The following is a 25,316-nucleotide window of genomic DNA, read 5'->3' on the forward strand; positions in this document are numbered from 1 at the left end:
GCAAAAGAAAGCACTTGGGTTTAGGAAAACTGCTGCCTGGTTCACTTTTATTTAGTGGAAACCCAAAGAAGCTTTGCCTTAGTCAGTGCTCGCGGCATTTGAATTTGGAGCTGTGGCAGGATGCTGGATAACCCAGACTAAGCAGAACGTGATTCCTCAGAGCCCTCTTCTGCCCCCATGCAGATACCAAAATCTGTAAGTCTCTTATGGTGCCTCATTTGTATATACCCTACACACATATTCCTTTATGTGGTCAATCATTTCTAGAATGCTTACTCTACCTAATACAATGTAAATGCTAAATAAAGTTGTTATACCGTATTGTTTAGGAAGTAATAACAAAAAAAACCCACAAAAACCCTCTTTGCATGTTCAGTAAGAAGCAAATCTTTTTCAAATATTTTCAATTTGTAGTTGGTCGAATCCATGGATATCGTTCCTGCAGATACAGGAATAACAACTGCATATGTTTGAAAAAAATTATGTTCAAGTTCAATGTGACTAGATGTCTCATATTATAAATCAAGGAAGAAAATGACACAGAATTTAACCTTGGGTGTTTTAATAGAGGGATCTTAATCACTATGTACAGATTCCCTAAAGGATGTGGGTCGGTTGCTAGCCAGGTGACCCAAATGACCTCAAAATCCAAGGGTTGCTCAAGGGCGCTAAACGTTGACAGTCTTGGCTGGCTTTGCATCCTCAATTTCAGACGACAGCCAGCGGTAAGTGCGGTGACGCCGCAGTACCTCGATGGCCTTGAGTTCCAGCGGTGTTGCCTGAATACCAAGGTCTTCTAGGCCAGGCAGGTGAGGCAACGTCTTGTCTGTGATGTGATTCTTTGAATAAACAAAGGACCAATGCTGAGAATTCATCAAGAACACAAAGTACCCCCACAGCAAAGCCTTAAACACTCAACTGAGATCTCACGCAGTTTCTGATTCCGGGGACTCACTCATACTCTATCACAGACTCAGGGATTAAAGGTGAGGATAAAAAAGATCAAGAAATCTCATCAGACCAGGTCCCCAGCACTATCCCTGAGCCCAGGACAATGACACTAGATGAGCCACTCCAACAGAGATAGAAACAGAAGACAACTACAGTAGGGAAGCACAAGTCACCACATCTGCCTGGACTGGCTTACCAGGAGGACTCCAGAAGGAGACAGGCCAAGCACAGCAAGCTCATTTCCCAGTGCTCTCCAAGTGCAGACTATCTGCCTCAGTTTTAATGTCTGAATTAAAGGCATGAGTATTATTTGTCCCTTGCTATCAAGAGAGAACTCGCTAACTTTTTTTTTTTTTTTCCACTCCAGGTGACTTCAACCTGTTTGACTAATACTCACTATGGAGCTAAGAAACCAAACACATCTTGTTTGTAGGTAAGGGAATGAAATGTAAGACTTCCATTGTCCCAGATCTTGCAGAAGCAAGTTACCAGGAATCAATTTGCAGTAGGACAGTATCAATCCCTCATTCTAGCTATCTGAAAGTCTGCAATTCTTTTACCAAATGCTGCAGTCTCCAGACACAACCCAAAACCCACTCAGCCCATTGCATCAACATTTTCTCAACTGTAAATGCACACTAGTGTAAGATAAACTAACGAGCAATCAGCTCTTCTGCCCATTCATAAATACAGAAGGGACATCACAGTCTCGGCTGTCCAGACAGAGCTGTCAGAGGGGAGGGTGCCAGCTCCCTGTCCACATCTGCTCCCTAGGACTCTCTTCTCATCCTCTCTACCTGTCAGCTGTCAGGTAACATTGGCTGCCTCTTGTTAACACTCATCCATGATCGTCAAAGGCAGAGGAAGTATTGTAGTATTTTACTTTGCAGCCTCCCTAGAGAGACTTGTGCACACCCGGGGCCAATGATCACCATGGAAGGCTGGCTAAGGAGGCAGCAGGAAGGAGACTCAGAGCTGTGGAGTTGACCACCCTGGAGAGTGACCAGGAAGGTGGCAGGAGATGAGTTGAGAGGTAAGAACGGATGGCTGCCTAGGTTAGAAGTGGCAGAACAGAGACAATGACGCATGGTACATTTCTTTGAGTTGAAAATGTTCACTAGCATTATAAACAGTTTCTGAATTAAAACCAAATTTAAAAAGTAGGAGTAGGGAGGAGTCAGACATAGCATGTATTTTGAGGGCTGTCTGAACAATCCTTGTTGGTGGCCTAGATCTGGGCTAATACAGAAGCCACAAACCAAAGGTGGCAGCTTAAATTCAAGTTTAAATTAGTTCAAATTCGCTAAAATTCAAGTTTCATCTCTGCAGTCACACTAGCCACATGTCGAGCACTCAATAGTCACACATCGCTAGTGGCTATGTGTCAGGGCAGATACAGAGCACTTCCATCACTGTAGAAAGTTCTAGTGGACAATGCTAGTGTAGAATCACACTGCGAAACAACAAACTAAGGCAACTGCCAGATTTGGGGCATGAGCAAAAAAACCCAGGACTACTGCTGCGACGAGTTGACAGCTTTCTGTTTGGATCTGCTGTGGTTCAAAGAGTCACTGAATCTACACAGCTGGATATGAGAGCCTAAAGCTCGGAGGCAGATAAAGTTACAGCCACGAGCTTAACAGACCAAAGTAGCCAAGTATCACTTAGAAAACTCAGTAAAGACAGAAGGGAGTGAGGCAGGAAGAGACTAGAGAGCATGGCCCAGTGGAAAGAGGAAAAGCAAGAGGACACAGAGGGATAGACAGGTACCAGAGGACACAGAAGGGTTCCCTCTGACAAATGCTGCTCACAGCTGACCTTGGAAAGAGCATTTTCAGGGGAGAGAGGGGCACCGACCCCTGAGTGGGCCCGGTAAAAGAATGAGGTAAAAAGCTGTCAACAGCAGGTACAGCCAGTTTTTTGAGGAGTTACAATGTAAAGAACCACAACGAGGAGGGTGGCTAACAGAGACTCAGGAAGAAGAGGGGTCTGGCCTTTAAAATCAGGGTTTAGGGGACTGGAGCACAGCATTGTGGTGCAGCAGGTAAAAGCTGCTGTCTATGCTGCCAGCCTCCTTTTTGGGAACTGGTTCAAGTCCTGGCTGTTCCCCTTCCGATCCAGCTCCCTCCTAATGCACCTGGGAAAGCAGTGGAAGATGGCCCAAGTCCTTGGGCCCCTGCACTCTCGTGGGAGACCTGGAAGAAACTCCTGCCTCCTGGCTTCAGTCTGGCTCAGACTTGGCAGTTGCAACCATTTGGACAGTAAACCAGCTGATGGAAGACCTCCCTGCGCCTACTTAGTAGCTCTGCCTTTCAAATAAATAAAATAAATCTTTAAAATAAATACATAAAAATAAAAACCAGAGAGGGGTGAGGGGAACAGCTAAGCGAGTAGGCATGGTTATGTGCTGCTGGCAATGGGCCAGCAGAGAAAGAAAAACATTGGGCTGAAAATAACAGGAGGAACCACACCCTGGGCCAGGATGAGAGTGGACAGATGAGTTTCGGAGCCACCCGGAGCTAGAGGGCACATCACAGGCGAGAGCATGGGCACACCCCAAGCAAGCGAGCAAAAGGAAACCCTGGCTTCCCGGCCCCGCAGCTCTCTGCCCGGCAGCTGTGCGTGCTGACCACACGCAGACTCACCCGCTCCACTTTATCCCTCGTTGTCCAGGGCTCAAACGGACTGATTTCAAAGAGTCTTGCTATCATCCTGGAAAAGGAATATAGATGGCATACATGGTAAGTGTCTCTTTGCCCAGTGCTGAAGCTAGCGTCCAGGAACCAGGGAAGAGAGGCTTCTGCTGCAGAGGTGGGAATTCACTGAGGTGTTTTTTAAATATCCTACATCCTGGTGCTACCTTTGCTTTTTGGTCCATTTCCCCTCAAGCCAACCCACGTGACTGCTGTAACTGCTGGCACAACTTGTTCTCATCCAAAGAGACAATGCATCTTAAAAACTAAAAACCAAAACAAAATAAAATTGAAAAACAACGAAACAGAGAGAAATGACCCAACATTCTATCAAGTCTTTGAAATCCAATCCAATCTAAGCCACAGACATTCCAATCTGCTGCTGGGAAGGACCAGGGCAAGTGACAGTGTGCAAGCTGTAAAATACAACCCTTAGTGCAGGGGGCCCTGGGAACAAAAAAATCCAACAGCAAAGAGAAGCCTAAAACCCATGAGTCAAGTCAGGAGAGGGACGAGAGGGGCTGCCTTGCCCTGATTACTCCGCTCACCTGTCACCCCTGTCCCTGATGTCACCGTGTTCAGAACTCCCCCAATACCCCCAGAGGCCTGGCGTCAGGGGTTGGGAGTACATGCTCTGATTATCACCCTCACGACAACTAGACCAGTTCTGCTTTTTACCTGATTTACCTAGCGGGCCTTTGGGTTTTGAACACACGTTTCCACAGCTTTTAAAAGCTTGAAAAACATCATTCCCATGAATGGTGTAAATAAATAAAAAAAGGAAGCTAAAGATTTACCAGAATTTCTCCAGCAACCATACAACCTCAGCTTCCAGCCAACCAGCCCCAGTGACAGGAAAAGATAATTTGTTGGGTTAACACAGCTTGACAAGAACAGCCCTTACAGACCTCCATGGCATGGGGCTGGTATGCACTAGCAGATGGCTTCTCGGGTGTGCCCGAGGACCTCGCTGGGCATGCCATGTGCACATGCCAACTCCACCTTTAACTCTCACTTTCATGAGTGACCATGCGAGGGCCTCTCTGCCATCTGGCTGACAGCACTGGCCATGTGTGCATATGTGTTGGTCCATTCTCTAGGGGACTTCTCTGCAGCACCTCATTCCACAACTATGAGCAGTGCCTACAGTGTGCCAGGCGCTGCTGTGGTCACACAGCCATTCTCCCCTTCACGCCACATCCATTGCCTCCTTCAAACACTCCCTTCTCCTAGGTACTTGGGCTTTCAAACTCTCTTCCTTCTCGTCAATGCCCAATTGTTATTCTCTCCCTGATAAGATCCTCACGCTCAGCCGGTCCTCTGCTAGCGGTTATTCCTCAGCCTGCTGTGGCCTCCTTCACTCCTTCTACATACTCTCCCTACTCACTTTTTAGTCAGCATGAGTATCAAATGCGATGAAGTGAAACAGCCTGAAAGATAGAACACTCAATACAGTCATCACTCTGCATTCTAATTTCCTATTTTTCTGATACCCACATCAGACCACAAGCTTCTGAAGGCTTATTGTAACCTCTTAGCATTCAGTATACTGCTTAAAACACATAGCAAATATTTGCTGAATGCGCAAATGAATGAAGGAGTGAACTGCCACACTGGTTTATAAATCGGTTTCTGGCAAACTGTGTATGAAAATCTTCCAGACCAGACCACTAGTTGTGGCTTGATTAAGTTCAAGATTTTAAACCCACATAGCAAGAAGTAAACCAAGAAGCAGGGAAAGAAGAGAAGGCAACCACAGGACAAACCTGAATAGGACTGGCTCCTTTCCCCAACCACACAGTTACCCTGGCTTAACGAAAAGGGGCCCTTACACAAATCGGCTCCCAATTTTCATTGGTGAGTTGGAAGACTTGTAGATTTAGCCTCCCAATACACAGTGCTTCTCTCCTTGGCACTCCTCTACACGCCCCTCTCTCAGACACCTGACTGGAACTTCCCTCAGCTCACATGAGTAGGACAGCCTGGTAGAGACTCGGAGACTGGCCCCATGCTCCAACAGACAAAGTTCTGTAACTCTAGAGGGCGCTAGGTCCAAGTGTGTCCAGTTCATTCCTTTACAGCAGGTACACAAAAGAAGCACTGTACTTACCGATAGGCAAAATGCGGCAAGGGGTATGGGAGGAAGGGTCTGTGAGCCACGGCATAGATGTATTGCACCAGATCAAAAAGGGAATACCGATTTGGCCTTCAAAAAGAAAATACACAGTTCATCAAATTATTTGCTCCTCACAAATTTAATATAACAAAATGATATTTTAATTAATTTGTTATTTGACAGGCAGAGGCAGAGACACAGACAGAAGTATGTGTGAGGGGGCCTGGGGAGTAGATTTCTCATCTGCTGTTTCGTTCTATAAATGTCCACAACAGCCAGGGCTGGGCCAAAGCCAGGAGCCCTGAACTCAATTCAGGTCTCTCATATTGCTTGTAGAGACCCATAATCTACTGCCTCCCAGGGTGGCTGCACCTCATGTGGGAATGCCACCTAGCAGCTTAACCACTGTATCAAATGCCTACACAAAAAATATTTTCATTATGAAAAAGTAAATATATACGCAACAAAAACATATTAGCATAAAGAAAGGTCACCTATAATCCCAATACCAAAGATAATAAAATTAATATATCTAAAATATATCTTTTTTATGCCCTTACACATCCACATTCTTGCTTTCAGAAATGAATACTATGGGGCTGGCACTGTGGTATAGAAGGTTAAGCCTCCACCTGCAGTGCCAGCATCCTACATGGATGCCAGTTCAATTCCCAGCTGCTCTATTTCCAATCCAGCTCCCTGCTAATGTGCCTGGGAAAGCAGTAGAAGATGGTCCAAGTATTTGGGCCCTGTACCCACAGAGGAGACCGAGAAGAAGCTCCCGGCTCCTGGCTTCAGCCTGGCCCAGCACTGGCCATTGTGGACATCTAGGGAGTGAATCAGCAAATAGAAGATTCTCTCTCTCCCCCACCTCCCTCTCTGTATCTCTGCCTTTCAAATAAATAAAACTTTAAAAAAGAAAACAATATTATATAACACATCGTATTCTGTTATATCTTTAACAGTCATTCTATGTGATTGAACATTCAATTGCATGTTCAATGATTATACCTATTAGATTTAATATAATCATAATTGTTTTACCAATTTATAACCTTTGGATATTTGGGCTATTAAATATATTTTTCTTTTATAAAATGTTCTAGTAAACATTACTGTAGTAAAAATTTAAACTATGACTACATATTTAGAATATATTTCTGGGGGGCCGGTGCTGTGGCACAGCGGGTTAATGCCCTGGCCTGAAGCACCAGCATCCCATATGGGCGCTGGTTCAAGTTTCAGCTGCTCCACTTCTGATCCAGCTCTCTGCTATGGCCTGGGAAAGCAGTAGAAGATGGCCCAAGTCCCTAAGCCCCTGCACCCATGTGGGAAACCTGGAAGAAACTCCTGGCTCCTGGCTTTAGATCGGCGCAGCTCCGGCCGTTGCGGCCAATTGGGGAGTGAACCATCAGATGAAGACCTCTCTCTCTCTCTCTCTCTCTCTCTCTGCCTCTCTTCTCTCTGTGTAACTCTGATTTTCAAATAAATAAATAAATCTTTAAAAAAAAAAAAAAAAGAATATATTTCTGGAAGTGGAACTGGGTCAAGGGGTATTTTGAAAGATTAAGGCTTCTGTTGAGTATTTGTGAAGTGCTTTACAAAGTGGTTATATCAACTTACATAAAATGCTAGCAATAATGTCCCTGTCAGGGTAGGTAGGCATTTGGCACGGCAGTTAGGATACCAGAGAGCTTAGTTCAAGTCTCAGTTCTCCTTTAGAATCCAGCTTCCTACTAATATTCATCCCGGGAAGCAGCAGGTAATGGCTCAAGTACTGGGGTCTCTGCCCCTCATACAGGAGACCTAGATTGAATTCCAAGCAGCTAGCTTTGGCTGTTGTGAACATCTCGAGAGTTTACCAGAGGACGGAAGATCTCTCTTTGTTTCTATACCTTTCAAAAATCTTTTAAAAAATAAAACTGAAATGCTATAATGTAAAAACAAACCAAATTTCACTATACTGCTAGATAAAAAGGTATCTCAACATTTTAACTGGCATGACTTTAATACAAGAGATTAATTTTTCTTCATATGTTTCTGGCCATTACACATTCCTCCTTTCTTCCTAGAGTTACCATCTATAAAAATGATCTGTGGGCCGACACCATTGCTCACTTGGTTAATCCTCTGCCTGCAGCGCCGGCATCCCACATGGGCGCCGGGTTCTAGTCCCGGTTGCTCCTCTTCCAGTCCAGCTCTCTGCTGTGGCCTGGGAAGGCAGTGGAAGATGGCCCAAGTGCTTGGGCCCTGCACCCGCATGGGAGACCAGGAGAAAGCACCTGGCTCCTGGCTTCAGATTAGCACAGCGTAGCAGCCATTTGGGGAGTGAACCAACGGAAGGAAGACCTTTCTCTCTCTCTCACTGCCTATAACTCTACCTTTCAAAAAAAAAAAAAATGATTTGTAAGAATTTATAATTTAATGGTAGAGTTGGAAATAGCTTTTTGTGGCGTATATTTTATCTTTTAATGTTGTTACGGTGTTTTGTGCCATACAAAAGTCTAAGCATTGATATAATACAAAGTACAAAAGTACTAATTCATTTCCTTTCATGATTTGGTTTCACATTTAGAAAAATCCCTCTACAGTGACATAAAATTTGGTATGTTTTGTCTAAAGCTTTTAAGTCAATTTCCTTACACCATAAAACAAGTCTGTCCTACGACATACTTTTGTGCATGACCTAAGGCAAACATTTAAGTATATTTTTCCTGAGACATTTAGCCCATTGCTTCAGCACTACTAAGTCCACTCTTTCCACATAAATTGAAATATTACCTTTACCACATACTATTTTCTTAATTTGTGCATAGTTTCTGGGCTTTCTGTTCTACTCCACTGATCAGAACAGTTTGACACTGGTAAAATCTAGCTTTGATTATTATCATAGCTTATATTTTAATATCGCCTTTCATTTTCCTAATCCCTTTTGCCTCAGGAAATCTTTGATAGTTGACAGCTAAACCATTCTGACATATTTTACCCCCAAAATAAAACAAAACCTATGAAAACATCAGTGAGGGGAAATACATGAAGCCCTTAAGTAGCTTCTTTCAAATTCCAGAGAGATTTGTGAGGAATCCCGCAGGACATGTAACACATGCCAAGAACGACTTCTGGTTTTCATGATACGGTATCATGGTTAAACTAATGGTATGTACCACATTTCTTCTTGAGCTGCTCTAAAGCACTCTGTGTTCCACTCATCCGAGTGCCCCTGCTCACGAGGAAGGTCCACTGAAGCCCACGTCCTTCCCAGCAGGGAGTCCAAGATCTGCAGTAGTCATTCCTGCACAAATACCCTCAGCCAAAGCTTTTCTCCCAGCCCCTCTCCACATACTTAGCCAGCCAAACCTTGACTCTAGTAAAGTCCAGTATCTGGGCCTGAACCCCCAGCATGACAAAACCATATGGAAAATACAACTGAGTTAACTAGCTTTACCCTACATTTCTGACCAGTAATTTCAAATGGTACACTCAGTTCTGCCTGGTAATCCCATTGTGCTCTCCCAGACAAATGCTCTTTCCTATCCTTCCAGCAAACACTTCTATTTTCTCCTATATCTTGAAATTTTCCACAGATTTTTCTGTCCCACCTCATCTTGCCTTTTAGCTGCTAGCCTCTTCACATTCCAGTGAGAAAAGACATTCTCTTAAACTTCCATAACCAAACCTACCTGTATCTAACAAATATTTTTCCCAGTCTGTGAGAGGTCCCTCATCTTGATGGTGTCATTTGCAATATAAAAGTTTAGGGAGGCAGGTGTTGGGGCACAGCAGGTTAAACTACGGCTTGGGAGGCCTGAATGCCAGCAGAGAACAGATTACTCTTTCCAACCCAGCTCCTGCTAATATAAGCCTGAAAGCAGCAGATGATGACTCAAGTACTTGAGTTCCTGCCACCCAAGTGGGAGACCTGAATGGAGTTCCTGGCTCCTGGCTTCAGCGTGGCTCAGTCTCAGCTGCTGCTGCCATCTGGGGAGTGAACCAAGGGCTGCAAGATATCTCTTTCTCTCTCTCACTCTGCCAGTCAAATAAATATACCAACAAACCAAAAACACCCCAATAAATACATCTTTTTCTAAAAAAGAGGAACTAGAAAAGCTTTTAATTTTAATGAAGTCTAACTTACCAATTTTTTTTCTTTTATGGATTATGCTTATGATGTTATAACTAAAAACTCTGTGCCTAATCTAAAGTCAAGAAGATTTTCTATTTTTCTTCCAACATTGTTATAGTGTTAACTCTCACATTTAGGTCTCTCAATGATTTTGAGTTGATTTTTTCAGGTACAGGTGAAGCAACACTCTCGGTTCATCTCTTTCTACGTGGATTCCTCAACACCACTTGCTTAAAAGATAATCTCTCCAGGGAAATGCCATGGTACCACCTTTATCAAAATGTAATTTTAAATAAACGTAGCTTTATTTTTGGATTATTAGTTCTGTGTAGCTGAGCTTTATGTCCACTCTCACGTCAGTACCACACTGTCCTGACAACTACAGCTTCAGAGTTAAGTTCTGAAATCGGGAAGCTTAACGGCTTTAGCTATTGGCATCTTTTGCATTACCATATAAAATTTATTAATTTCTGCAAAGAAAATCTGTTGAAATTTTTATAGGACTGGGTAGAGTCTATAGACTAATTTGGAGAAACTGCCATTTTAACAATATGACTGCCTCTCAATCCATGAATATATGAAAAAACATTAATCCAGTCTTATCACTTACAAGGTATTTGCTTTGTAATCTTCAGGGCACAAGTCTTGCACTTTTCTTATTAAATTTATATCTAAGTATGTATTCTTTTTTATTCTATTGGGAATAAAACTGTCTGAATTTTATCTTCAGGTTGTCCATTTACTACTATGTAAAAACTGAGCTTTCTATGTTGATCATGTGCATTATGATGCTGCAGAACTTATTAGTTCTTGTAACTGCATGAGTATCCACAGATATTTAATAAATGAATAGCAGATAAAATGGACCAGCATAAAAAAATTTATAAATACATGAAATTTAGGAGCAGAATTAAGGTTTAATGCCTTTGACTGAGCCTCAAAGTACCAGGGAAATAAGCAGTTTTTTCCCTAGTGCTGAAGAGACAAAAAGAAAAGTATAGATGCCTACCTATAATTTTCAAGGAAAACTATGACACTGTAAGTCTAGTATTATTTTTCTCATCACTATGCCAAACAAGAATGACCTCCTGGAGCCTGGCAAAGAGACTAGAGTGACCGGGCCTTACCAACAGGCATTTCTACTGAGAAGTAATTAAGCAAGGTTCAAAGAACCGTTTGCCCATTTATTCCTCAGACTCCTAATCTAAGTAATCCCTTACTGAAGATTCATATCTTTTTTTTTTTTTTTTTTGACAGGCAGAGTGGATAGTGGGAGAGAGAGACAGAGAGAAAGGTCTTCCTTTTGCCGTTGGTTCACCCTCCAATGGCCGCGCTGTGGCCGGCACACCGCGCTGATCCGAAGCCAGGAGCCAGGTGCTTCTCCTGGTCTCCCATGGGGTGCAGGGCCCAAGCACTTGGGCCATCCTCCACTGCACTCCCGGGCCATAGCAGAGAGCTGGCCTGGAAGAGGGCAACCGGGACAGAATCCGGCGCCCCGACCAGGACTAGAGCCCGGTGTGCCGGCACTGCAGGCAGAGGATTAGCCTATTGAGCCGTGGCGCCGGCTGAAGATTCCTATCTTTTGAGTCTACTGTTTTATAGAACCTATGATAAATACAATTTTTATACACAATTTTCCTAGAGTAGGCCAGTGTTGTGGTGCAGCAGATTAGGACACTGCTTGTAATGCCAGCATCCCATATCAGAGAGCTGGTTCAAGTCCCAGCCACTCCACTTCCGATCCAGCTCCCTGCTAACATGCCTGGGAAAGCAACAGAAGAGAGCTTAAGTACTTGGGCCCCTGCACCTTTGTGGGAGACCCGGATGAGGCAACTGGCTCCTGGCTTCAGACTGGCCTCATTCTGGCTCTTGCAGCCATTTGGAGAGTGAACCAGATGGAAGATCTCTCTCTCTCCCCCACCTGGTAACTCAGCCTTCCAAATAAATTTTAAAAAAAAATTTTTTAATTTTAATCCCTTCATTGTAATAGATAACACAATTATAAAATCAAGCTCTAGGAACTTACCCAGTGAAGACAAAGGTTTTCCCTCGGGCGTCTGCATCCTTAACTGCATTAACAATTCCTTTGGATACATCTACAACCTGTAATAAATTACAACATGTGCTTCAGTGATTGTTGAAAAAGAGAGAGGGTGAGATAAGACGGTAGGAAAAGAAGGAGAAAAGAACGACGGAAGAAAGGAGAGCAGGTCATATTAATCACAATAGAGAAAATGTGACAAGATTAAAATGACGTTGTCCATTTTCAGAAAACTTCTTAAAAAACAGAATAAAAAACTACCTATCCCAGAGCTTAATTAACCTCCACATGAGAAGGCTCCAGAAGCATTTTCCCCAGTGAGGATGTACTGATCCTTCAGGTGGCTCAAGATTTCCTGGCTGGCTTAGGGCAATATCATCTCTCACCACTCTTCCCAACTCTGTTCCAAAACTATGATAAACTATCAAGCTGAAAAACACAGAACTGCTGATATTCTGTCATTCTGACTTTCAAAAACAGTAATATAGCTTTAGACCCCATCTGTTGGGGACATTTTTGATTGCTACAACTGGGAGGTGGCATCATTGGTATCTAGCAGCTACAGGACAGGATGCTGCCACCTATCCTACAACAGATGCAACACAAAGAATTATCAGGGCCCAAATGTCAATGGTGCCACTGAGAAATTCTGGTTCAGTCTACGATGGGATCCAACAGCTCCTTCACCTCTGTGCGCCTAGACCAACTGCTTTCTCTGCATGAAATACTCTTCCTCAACTCCCTTCATCTGACTTACAAATATCAGCTGTCGGGGTCGGCACCATGGTGCACTAGGTTAATCCTCCACCTGTAGAGCCGGCATGCCATATGGGCACCACTTCTAGTCCCAGCTGCTCCTCTTCCAATCCAGCTGTTGCTGTGGCCTGGGATAGCCACAGAAGGTGGCTCAAGTGCTTGGGCCCCTGCACCTACATGGAAGACGGGGAAGAAGCAGCTGGCTCCTGGCTTCGGATCAGTGCAGCTCCAGCTGTTGCAGCCATTTGGATAGTGAACCAACGGAAGAAAGACCTTTGTCTCTCCCTCTCACTATCTATAATTCTACCTCTCAAATAAATAAATAAAATCTTAAAAAAAAAATATCAGCTGTCTATAAGGTCTCAACTTAGGGGTCATTTCTTCTAACAGGTCCAGGTCTAGATTAGGTGTCCTGCTGATGTAATTATGTAAACCTTTTCCCTATCATATTGTATAATTGCCACATTTACCTACCTTTGACTGACAGCAATCTGAGGTTAGCAATGTGCACCCATAGTTAATTATCTTGATATTCCCAGTGACATACACACTGTGCCTTGCACATTGAGGGCTCAGTATATATATTTTTTAATGAATGAACTAGTAAAGTCTGATCTCAGACTCTGAGAAGACATGTTCTCTTAGCTAAACTAAGAGGCAACCAACCGAAGCAAGGTGAATAGGAAAATAAGTTATTGGATTAGAATGAAACTAAAAACTGATCGCCCAAACCTGACTTTAGCTAAAGGTCCTATCTAAACTCCTTCATCCAGGGTACTTACATATACTGGCTGCTTCACTGTCTTCTTGCCCAAGGAAATCAGAGGTACACCACCAAACCAACGAATATCTGGTAGAAGAAATAACAACTATCTTTAGAAGGCCTAAGCAGTTATGACACCCACCAATATATAGGTTAATGTAATCATCTTGTAAGAAAGAAACAACTGTAGCTGATTCTGAGGAAGCTGATGATCTAAAAAGGTGCAGTCATTTGTTCCTCAGACAATAAACACAGAAAATAGAAAGGCCAAAAGTTTAGGGATGTGGAGAGCAACTGAAAGAAATCAAATAGTCTTCTATGTTGTAACTGCATGACCATCCGCCAAGACTGGACCCTAACTGCATTCCATTCTGAGGAGGAACAGAGAAATCAACAGATGAGCAACAAAGAACCAGAAACCCAGAAAGAGATACTGGTAAAAGTGGGAATTTAGCATATGATGAATGTGTATCACGGATCTGCAGGAAATGGAAGTATCATTCAATATATGCTGCTGGAACAACTGTTGTGTTATTTGGGGGAAAAAACCCACAAACTAAAACAAATCCCAAACAGATTAAAAGTTAAAAAGCTTAAAGCATTTTAAAAGTAGAAATTATTTAAATATTTAGAAATAATTTAGAAATATTTAGAAATAAAGAGGTGAAAGACTTGTATACCAAAAACTATAAAACATTGTTGAAAGAAATGAACAAACATCTCAAATTCATAGACTGGAAGATTTAATAGCGTTAAGACATTGCTATTATTTGAATGTGTCTCCTCCAAAATTTGAGATTTGTGAATGTGAGAGTATAAAGAAGCAGAGACTTAGAGAAGCGATTAGACCTTGGGCTGGCCCTTGTAAAGGGGACTGAGGACTTTATAAAAAGTCCCCCAGCACTGGGCTACTGTGTGCTTCTGCCTTCCTGCCACACGAGGACAGAGCATTCACCCTTTTTGCCATTCTACCTTCCACCTCTGAGGATCAGACAGAGGGCCCTCACCAGATGCCAACAACTTGATTTTGGAGTTATCAGGCTCTAGAAGTGCAGGAAATGAATTTATGTCTTTTATAAATTTTCTAATCTCAGGCATTGTGTTGTAACTGCACCAGAAAAAACAAACAAATAATAATAAAAAAAAAAACCTAAGGTATTGGGGCCAGCATTGTGGCACAGTCGGTTAGGCCACTGTCTACAATGCCAGCATCCCATATGAGTGCTGATTCAAGTCCCAGCAACTCCACTTCTGATCCACCTCCCTGCTAATGCGCCTGGAAGAGCAGCAGCAGATGATGGCCCAAGTACTTGGGATCCCTGACACCCATGTGAGAGACCAAGATATAGTTCCTGGCTCCTGGCTTCTGCCTTGCCCAATCCCAAACATTGCAGCCATTTTGGGAATGAACCAGCAGATGAAGGATTAATCTTCCCCCCATATCTCTGCCATTCAAATAAATGAATCTTTAAAAAAAGAAAAAGAAAAAAAAAAAAAAACTAAGATATCAAAACCATCCAAAGCTGCTGGCGCCGTGGCTCACTTGGCTAATCCTCCACCTGCGGCGCCAGCACACCAGGTTCTAGTACCAGTCGGGGCACTGGATTCTGTCCCGGTTGCTCCTCTTCCAGGCCAGCTCTCTGCTGTGGCCCGGGAGGGCAGTGGAGGATGGCCCAAGTGCTTGGGCCCTGTACCCCCACATGGGAGACCAGGAGAAGCACCTGGCTCCTGCCTTCGGACCAGTGCGGTGCGCCGGCTGCAGCGGCCATTGGGGGGTGAACCAATGGAAAAGGAAGACCTTTCTCTCTGTCTCTCTCACTGTCCACTCTGCCTGTCAAAAAAAATAAATTAATAAATAAATAAAACAAAATAAAATAAAACCATCCAAAGAAACATTCAGATTTTATGCAATCTCTTTCAAAATTCCAATGATGTTTTTTGCAAAAGACTAGAAAAACCACCCTAAAATTTATAAGAAACCCCAGATAGCCAAAACAGTCTTTAAAAAGAAAAATAAAGTTGGAAGTTTCATGCCCTGGTTTTAAAATCTACTTCAAAGTCACAGTAATCAAAAGCGTGTATGGGGCGGGTATTGTAGTTCGGGGGGTTAAGCCACTGCTTGAGCAGCCAGCATCCCATGCCGGAGTGTTTGGTTCCAGTCCAGGCTACTCTGCCTCTGATACAGCTTTCTGCTAGTATACCTTGGAGGCAGTGGATGATGGCTAAAGTACCTGAGTCCCTGCCAACCACGTGGGAAACCTGGATGGAGTTCCTGGTTCCTGGCCCAGTCCCAGCTGCTGAAGGTATTTGGGAAGTGAACCAGTAGGTAAAAAGGTGAAAAATCTATGTCTCTGTTTCTGTCCACCTTCCAAATAAATAAATTTTTAATTTAAAAACTTATGTGCATCAAAGGACACAATTAACAGAGTGAAGAAGTAACCTAAAGAACGAAAGAAAATACTTGCCAACCATGTATTTGATAAGGATTCTATACTCAGAATATATAAGCAACAAAAAGTAATCCAACAATAAAATTAAACAAACCATTTTAAAAATGAGCAAAGAGGGGCTGGCGCTGTGGCATAGTGGGTAAAGCTGCTGCCTACAGTGCCAGCATCCCATATGGGCGCCAGTTCAAGTCCCAGATGCTCCACTTCTGATCCAGCTCTCTGCTATGGCCTGGGAAAGCAGCAGAAGATGGCCCAACTCCTTGGGCCCCTGCACCTGCATGGGAGACCCAGAACAAGCTTCTGGCTCCTGGCTTCAGATTGGTGCAGCTCTGGCTGTTGTGGCCAATTGGAGAGTGAACCAGTGGATGAAAGACTTTTCCCTCTCTCTCTCTGCCTCTCCTTTTCTCTCTGTGTAACTCTTTCAAATAAATTAATTAATTAAAAAAAAAAAAAAAAAGAGCAAAGAACCTAAATAGACATGTGACACACAAATGCCCAGGCAGCACATGGAAAAATGCTCATCACCAATCATCTTCATCATCACTGATGGAAATGTAAAACAGTGCAGCCACTTGAGAAAACACTATGGTGGTTTGTCAAAAAAGGTAAAATTAGAATAGCATACGATCCAGAATTCTACCTATCAAAGTTTATGGAAAAATGGAATGAAAAATAAGAGTTCATTTTGTGATATATAAAAAAAAAAAAACAATGCAACACCTGCATAGTTTTTTCATAAATATAAATTTTCCATATACTATGAAAAACTATTTTTGTACCAAAATAAATTTATTACCTTTTAATTCCATTTTCCATGAACTTTTTAAGTACCCTTGTATTAAACCTAAAAGAACTGAAAGCAGCAGTGTCTCAAAGAAATATCCATGTTGGTAGCATTATTTAAAACTCAAGTAACCACTGGTGGACGAATCAGTAAACAAAATGTGGATACGAACACAATGGAATATTATTCAGCCCTAAAAAGGAAATCATATCACACAGTACAAGATGGAGGAATCTTGAGGACATTATACTAGCCAGTCACAAAAAGAAAACACTCCACGATTGTACTTCCATGTGCTATTGCTTGAATATATTTTGTCCTTTCCAAAATTCACACTGAAATTTAATCCTCATCAGTAAGAGGTGTGATCAAGTGGGAGCTTGCTTAATCCAATCACACAACTAATAGATTCATGGGTTACCTGGATAGTGGGTCTGCCATAAAAGCCAGCTTGTCTGGGTCTCTTGCCAAGTGATGCCCTGTGCTACCTCAGGACTCTGCCAGCAAGAGAGCTACCACTGATGCAGCCCCTCTGACCTTGGGTCAGAACCATGAGCCAAAATACAGCTCTTTCTTTAGAACTTACCCAGTCTGTGCAACTGGGTGGTTACCAACAAAAAATGGACCGAGATGATGAAGTAGATAGCTACAGAAGTCACATTCATAGAAACAAAAGGAAGAATGGTGGTTTACAGGGGTCAGAGGGAGGAGAAAACAGAAATCACTGTTTAATGGGTATAGAATTTCAGTTTATCAAAATGAAAAAATTATGCAGATTGGTGTGCAAAGATGTGAAAATACTGAATACTATGGAACTGTACTCACAGAGATGGTTAAGATTGCTTAGTCTTAAGCCCCCAAGTCTTAATCATGCCAACATCTCCAAATTCTCATCCATATGCTATCTGCACTTGATCACAGCCAAAAGACGAGAAGTGATCATCCACATGTTATCTGAATCTGATATGGGTGAGACTCCAGGTAAAGTCACCCTGAGCCAAAATTCCCGTCCAGCTGTGGATTAGTGAAACTAGCAAAGTTACGTACTCCTAAAATACAACTACAGGACAAGCATGGGACAGAAAAAACAGGAAGGAAAAGGGTGATCAGTCCCCAGCAACTCTCAAACCTAGTGAGGTAAATTCAAATAGATCTTTAAAAAAAAAAAAAAAAAAGATTTTATTTATTTGAAAGACAGAGTTACAGAGAGAGGTAGAGACAGAGAGGTCTTGCATCCACAGGTTCACTCCCCAGATGGTCCCAATGGCTGGAGCTGCGTGGATCCAAAGCCAGGAGCCAGAAGCTTCCTCCAGGTCTCCCATGTGGGTGCAGGGGTCCAAAGACTTGGGCCATCTTCTACTGCTATCCCAGGCCATAGCAGAGAGCTGGATTGGAAGAGGAGCAGCTGGGACTAGAACCTACGCCCATAAGGGATGCCAGTTCTTCAGGCCAGGCTTTAACCCGCTACGCCATAGCACAGGCCCCTCTAATAAATCTTAAGGCTCAAGAATCCTCTTTGCCTAGATGTCCTGCCTTCTGGCCTCTCTGGAGAAGGTGTTCTCACCTTTAGGAGCTACTGGGGTGGTGGTCCTACCTTCAGGACCCATGGGGCAGCAATCCCACCCTGGCAGCTCCAGAAGACCCTGCCCTCAAGACTCTAGGCATCTCCACCATTTGGCTCCTTGAAACCAAGGTAGCAGTCTCAGCCTTTGAAACCAAGGAGACAACCTGAACATCTCTGACCCTGCTTTGAGGTCACTCTTCCCTTTACTGAAGATGGGCTCCACAGCCTAATTCCACAGAATCTGAGAAGTCCTGACAGTTTTCCTTCATTCTTGTCCACAATCTCTGTCTTCTCCAGTTCAAACTGGTAGTGTCTTTGTTGATATACTCCCCCCTCTACTCCTGGCTTTTGTTGAGATGGCTGAAGAGTCCACAATCCATGATTTTTTTAGAAGTGACTGTTCAGCTATGTCCTTAGTGTTCTCTTCAAAACAAGCATTCTTGTTATTTGAAATAAGGATAAGCTAAGAATCTCAGATATACAGGTTGTGGTGTCTTTATGCATTAACAACTCCTTCTGCATCTCCCTTCTACATTTTACTATTAAAAGTCAGGAGGAACCCAGGCACTCCTTCAACCTTTTTTTTTGCTTAGAGATCTCAGTTAAATGAACCAATTCCATCACTTGCATGTTCTATTTTCCACAAAGCACTAGAAGACAGTCAAACCCCATGCCACTTTACAACATGGATTGCCTTTCCTCCAGTTTCCTCGAACATTCTCCTCATTTCCATCTGAGACTTTATGAAAATCTCCTTACTGCCCTTACTTCCAGAATACCTCAAAACTCTGACAGCTTGCGCTCATTACTCAGTTCCAAAGAAGGGGCGTCTCTGCACTTTCAGGATTTACAGCAGCAGCTCACTTCTCAGTACCAAAGTCTGTCTTAGCCTGCTAAGGCTGCCATAATAAATGTCACAGACTAAGTGGCTTTCACAACAGAAATTTATTTTCTCACAGCTTCAGAGGCTGGGAGGTTCAAGACCAAAGTGCCAGTTTGGTTGTTGTGAGGGCTCTTCTTGGTTTGTGGCCAACCAATTTCTCACTATGCCCTCACATGGCCTTTCCTCAGTGCGTGCAGAGAGAGGCAGAGACATACCTCTCCTTCCTTCTTCTTCTTTTTTTTTTTTTTTTTTTTTTGACAGGCAGAGTGGACAGTGAGAGAGAGACAGAGAGAAAGGTCTTCCTTTTTGCCGTTGGTTCACCCTCCAATGGCCGCCGCGGTAGCGTGCTGCAGCCAGCGCACCGCGCTGATCCAATGGCAGGAGCCAGGTGCTTCTCCTGGTCTCCCATGGGGTGCAGGGCCCAAGGACTTGGGCCATCCTCCACTGCACTCCCGGGCCACAGCAGAGAGCTGGCCTGGAAGAGGGGCAACCGGGACAGGATCAGTGCCCCGACCGGGACTAGAACCCGGTGTGCCGACGCCGCAAGGTGGAGGATTAGCCTAGTGAGCCGCGGCGCCGGCCTCCTTCCTTCTTCTTATATGGTCACCAACCCATAGGGTTAAGATCCCACCATTGTAATCGCATTTCACCTTAATTACCACCCCAAATCTCTATCTCCAAATACAACCACACTGAAAGGTACAGCTTAAACACATAAATTGGGGGAAGACACAATGCAGACCATTAACAGATGGTAATTTTTTTTTTTTTTTTTTGACAGGCAGAGTGGACAGTGAGAGAGAGAGACAGAGAGAAAGGTCTTCCTTTTCCATTGGTTCACCCCCCAATGGCCGCTGCGCACCACACTGATCTGAAGCCAGGAGCCAGGTGCTTTTCCGGGTCTCCCATGCGGGTGCAGGGCCCAAGCACTTGGGCCATCCTCCACTGCACTCCCGGGCCATAGCAGAGAGCTAGCCTGGAAGAGGAGCAACCGGGACAGAATCTGGCACCCTGACCAGGACTAGAACCCAGTGTGCCAGAGCCGCAGGCGGAGGATAAGCCTATTGAGCCGTGGCATCGGCCAGATGGTAAATTTTAAATTATGTGTATTTTGCCATGATTTTGTTAAATCAGAAATAGAGAAAGTCTAAGCAACAGGGGGAAAACACATGATAAAAATAACAAAACAGGGTAAACTGGTATGCCCATAATGGGAATATTATTCAGCTACACAAAGAAATGAGCTTTCACGCCATGGAAAGACAGGGAGGAATCTTAAATGCACACTGCTTAGTGAAAGAAGTCAATCCCAAAAGGCTATGTGCTGTATGGATGGTCCCAAGTCTATGATATTCTGGGAAAGACAAAACTAAGGAGATAGGACCAAGATCCATGGTTGCCAAGTGTTTAAGGTAAGAGGAGGAGGAGGGATAAGTATATGGAACTCTGTGGATTTAGGGCAGTGAGACTATCTGCATGATATTCTATTATCTTGCAATGCCATAGTTAATTAGGCCAAAATTTAAACTCAAGTCTCAGACTCCCAAGTCCATGCATTTTCCATTAATCTAGTCACTTTGTTTGATACTGAGTAACAAACATCATGCAAGCAACTACACAGACTATGAAAATATAATCTCAGGGGGAAAGACAACAGGGCAAGAAAACCATAACCAATCTGTCAACACAATCAGGTAACACAGCTGGTTTGTGCTCCATATGAGCTTGGTTGGCCAGCATCCTTCTCTTCTAGTATGAAGAAAGAATACCTACTAGCAAAATGATTGAGGAATCTATCTTCTCTTCCAAAGATGTCTGATGGCTTTATGATAGTGGCTTCCGGAAACACATCTCTCACTGCTTTCTCTCCAACAGCCTAAAACAAAAACAAAAACAAAAAATTGTTCTGGGTTCTGGGACAAGTGAAGCTTCCATCCTTCTATCTAGTATCAGGACACAACATGTATTTCAAAGGTCAAGCCTTGCTCCAGATAAAGGTTATATCATATTATTCATAAAGCTCAATGACTCAGAATTTTAACACACAGATGCCCTGCCCTTTCCATAGCTTCTGTTGGGTTTCTTCCCATTTGCATTTAAGGAACATAAAAAAGCTTAAAGAGGAATGGAGAAAAATTGGAGTTTTTCCACTCCAATTTTTCCTCCTATTCAGAAGTTCTCTGGTTTGTGTCAACAAGCTCTCTCCCTGCCAGAGAGCAGTGTGCTGGCAGTGGGCTGAGATAACAGAAATGGCAGTAGTACATACCTATCTAGAGAAGGACAGCAGTAGGGTCACCTGACCTTTTTAATCTCAATTGCTTACCTGTTACCATCTACAAACCTCCCAGCAAGCCGTCTCATTCAACGAAGCTATCAACACCTAGTTCAGTCTTCCTTTCCCCCTATACCACCACTACGAGTGACACCAATGTCCAAGCAGACTCAGACCCATCAGGGTCAAGCTTCTCAACTGCAGTGACTGCCTCCTTATCCACTTCTCCCACGCTCCACTCAGTCACACCAGAGACCACTCCAACAACTGAAGAGTGTTCCTCTGAAACACTACGTGACACCCAACCCTCAAAGGACAATCTCCTACACTTCCACCCTGCATGTCCTTTGTTCATCTGCTCCTCGGACATCAGTTTCTCAACTTTCTCAGGAACTCAATTAAGTCCACTGGATTCCCTGTTTCTGGCCTTCTCTTCTAAAATCCAGATTATATTTCATGGCCCATCTTTTCTTTTTCTTTTTTTATTTGACAGAGAGGGTTATAGACAGTGAGAGAGAGAGAGAGAGAGAGAGAGAGACAGAGAGAGACAGAGAGAGAGAGAAAGGTCTTTCTTCCGTTGGTTCACTCCCCAAATGGCCACTAAGGCTGGCGCTGAGCTGATCCGAAGCCAGGAGCCAGGTGCTTCCTCCTGGTCTCCCATGCGGGTACAGGGCCCAAGCACTTCATTGCCCATCTTTTCAATCACTCTTTTACTGTAAAGTATTTTGTACCTCTGTCCTTTACACCACCCACCAGGCAAAATCCTAATTCTGGAAGAACTCCATTAGTCTTCTTGGAAGGCTTAAACTGCCTTCAGCAGCTACAGGAAAACAAATTTAAAAAATCATAAAATGCCACCACTATAATCTCTGTCACCAATTTTAACTGGGTCCTCAACATTTTCCAGAAACTGTGTTTTCCTCTCATTGATTTACTCTCATATATGACAATTTCAAGCATTTTCTATACTATTCCAATTTTAAACTTTCTCCATTCAGTAAATGACTTCTAATTCAAAGGGAAAATATCAGACAGCAGAGAAAACCACCTCCAGTTCTCACTGTGCAATCTGGAAGCCCAGGACCACCACTGCCTCCTTCTTTCTTGCCACACAGGAGGAGCCATACAACCTCCAGTGCTTTGGAGCCCGCCTCCTTTCACCTTCTCAGGAACCTGCCCATATCTTCAGCATCACTTTCCTTACCAGCACCTTCCCACCAGCATTAAACAAAGCAGATCCTCTATCATAAAAGAAAAACCTTCCAATTCCATAACCCTCCTCTAGTTTCTACCCTGTCTGTCTGTCTGTCTCTCTCTCTTCTTGGCCTTGGCAGCTACACTACTTGAAAATGTGCTTCTCTTTATTGTCCTCACTGCCTCGCTTCCAACTTAGTTTTCTCCATGGTACCCTGGATTCTGTTCCAACATGCGTGTAGAAACTGTTCTCGAAAAGATCACGTGGGACTCCACAGCAATAGATCCAAGACTTCACAGTCCCCATCTGACACACCAGACCCTCTCGTTCTCCTGTCCACCTTACCGCATCCACTCTGGCTTAATCATTTTGTTTGTTTTGGGTTTTGCAGGTGCCTCCTCCTCCGCCAGACTGCTAACCTGTGGAATTCCTCTAGGTCTTTTCTCAATCTCTCTTCCTTACGAGGCTGTCTTACACTCTCCCAATACTTCATCGAACAACAAATGCTGCCGACTCACAAATTTTTAACTCCAACACAGACCTTCGTTTTGAACTCCAGGATCATAAACTGCATTTACCACTGTTGCCTGAATGACTAAAACACACCCAGACTACACCTGAAACCCAAGTCCAAAACTGGATCCTCTTCTAGTCTCTCAAGTAAAATGTGTTCTCCAATGCTGGACTTATCACTTGGACTTATATAAGGAAAGTTTAACAATACTGACATCCAAGTTCTACCCCCAGAGATTTTGTTTTACTTGGTCTAGGGTACAGCCTGTGCATTCAGAATTTTTAAAAGCTCCTTTGGGACTCAGGCCAGGAATCACTGCCACAAGCCTCATCTTCCTCAAGTTATTTCCCATATTATTCAATAGAAACGCCTTCCACCCAGTGGCCTAAGCCAGGGGGTTGGCCAGCTTCAACTCTGTTCTCTTTCTCATCCCTGGCAGCACGCAGCCCTTGCAAATAATCATGGAATTTGGGTGATCTATGAATGCGCAAGCAAAGGCATCCAAAGTGCCCCCATTCTCATTTTCTCTTTCACCAAAGGTGCATGTAAACATTTGACGTGGACATGCTGGAAGCCAATTCTGTGACCACAAGGGACAAAGCTTACACAAACGAAAAGTCAGAGCTAAGAAAAACAGACAAAGCTGGAGCCCTGATAAACCCCAGCATTAATCTGCAGCTCAGGTTCCCTATTGCTGGACTTTTAAGTCCATTGGCCTAGGGGCCAGCATTGTGGTGCAGTGAATTGGGCTGCTGTTTGCAACACCAGCATGCCATATCAGAGTAACAGTTCAAGTCCTGGCTGCTCCACTTCCAATTCAGCTTCTTGCTAATGCACCTGGGGAGGCAGCAAAGGATGGCCCAAGTACTTGTCCCTCTGACACATATGGGAGACCAGGATGGGGTTCTTGGCTCCTCGACCAGACCTGGTTGTTGCAGCCACTTGGGGAATGAATCAGTGGATGGGAGATATCTTTCTCTCTCTGTGTGTCACTCTGCCTTTCAAATAAATAAATAAATATTTAAAATAAATAAATAAATCCATGGGCCTATACATTCCCTTTACATTTAAGCCAGTCCACACTGGGTTTCTGATGTTAGTAATGAAATGCTTCTGACAGGTGCTCTCTCTCCCTCACCATATGCTACAATAGCAGTTTGTTTGCAACACGTAACATATTTGCAATTATTTTCCTCAATGGACTAGAAACTTAATATGAGCTAGGAACATGTCCATTTTGTTCACTAGACAGCACTATAATAATTTGTTCAATAAATAAATACAGAGGATCAAAAAGTCAGTATTACTGGGGTAGGTACTGTGGTATAGTGGGTAAAGCTGCCACCTGAAGTGCCAGCATCCCATAAGGGCGCTGGTTCGAGTCCCAGATGCTCCACTTCTGATCCAGCTCCCTGCTAATGTGCTTGGGAAAGAAGCAGAGGATGGCCCAAGTCCTTGGGCCCCTGCACCCACGTGGGAGACCTGGAAGAAGCTTCAGGCTTCTGGCTTCGGATTGGCCCAGCTCTAGCAGTTGTGGCCATTTGGAGAGTGAACCAGCAGATGGAGGACCTTTCTCTCTCTCTGCCTCTGCCTTTCTATGACTCTTTCAAATAAATAAATAAATATTTTTAAAAAGCCAGAATTACTGTTAAGGAACTCTATTTGTATTTATCAGTATGACTCAAAACAGACTCGCTGTAACAGAAACCAAATGCTAAGGGCAGGCGCTGGCGTTGTGACACAATGGGTTAGTGACACAGTGGGTTAAGCCACCACTTGTGACAACAACATTCTACATAAGAATACCAGCTGGAGTCCCAGCGGCTGTGCTTCTGATCCAGCTCCCTCTAGTATAGAACTGGGAAGGCAGCAGATGATGGCCCAAGTACATGGGCCCCTGCTACCCATGTGAGAAACCAGGATGGAGTTCCTGACTCTTGGCTTCAGCCTGGCCCACCCCTGGCTGTTGCAGCCATCTAAGGAGTGAACCAGTGAACAGATTTCTCTCTGTCTCTCCCACTCTGCCTCTTTGATTTAAAAAAAAAAAAAAAATTATTTTAAAAACTGTGAAGAGCAGTCCAAGACACTAATATCCCTTCTAAGTCCTGAATAATAAATATTTCAGGTTATAGAAGGACTCTAAACCACAGCAGTCAATTCCTAGATACTGTGAGTTCAATGGGGTTCCTGAAAATAAAAAAGACTAGAAGT

General features: G+C 43.6%; 1 protein-coding gene across 1 annotated transcript in view; it reads right to left on the reverse strand.

Moving 5' to 3' along the window:
• Window positions 1-540: 540 nt before the first annotated feature.
• NDUFA9 (NADH:ubiquinone oxidoreductase subunit A9) overlaps window positions 541-25,316 on the reverse strand; it is a 37,961-nt gene continuing 13,185 nt past the window's right edge. The window contains exons 6-11 of the mRNA XM_062194761.1: window positions 20,898-21,000; window positions 13,463-13,530; window positions 11,910-11,986; window positions 5,755-5,850; window positions 3,597-3,663; window positions 541-839 (exon numbers count right to left, since the gene is read on the reverse strand). Of these exons, the coding sequence (XP_062050745.1) occupies window positions 669-839; window positions 3,597-3,663; window positions 5,755-5,850; window positions 11,910-11,986; window positions 13,463-13,530; window positions 20,898-21,000 (582 nt within the window). The 3' untranslated portion in view covers window positions 541-668. The remainder of the gene's footprint in view (window positions 840-3,596; window positions 3,664-5,754; window positions 5,851-11,909; window positions 11,987-13,462; window positions 13,531-20,897; window positions 21,001-25,316) is intronic.

This window comes from Lepus europaeus, chromosome 6 (genome assembly GCF_033115175.1).
Source record: "Lepus europaeus isolate LE1 chromosome 6, mLepTim1.pri, whole genome shotgun sequence".
NCBI classification, from domain to species: Eukaryota; Metazoa; Chordata; class Mammalia; order Lagomorpha; family Leporidae; genus Lepus; species Lepus europaeus.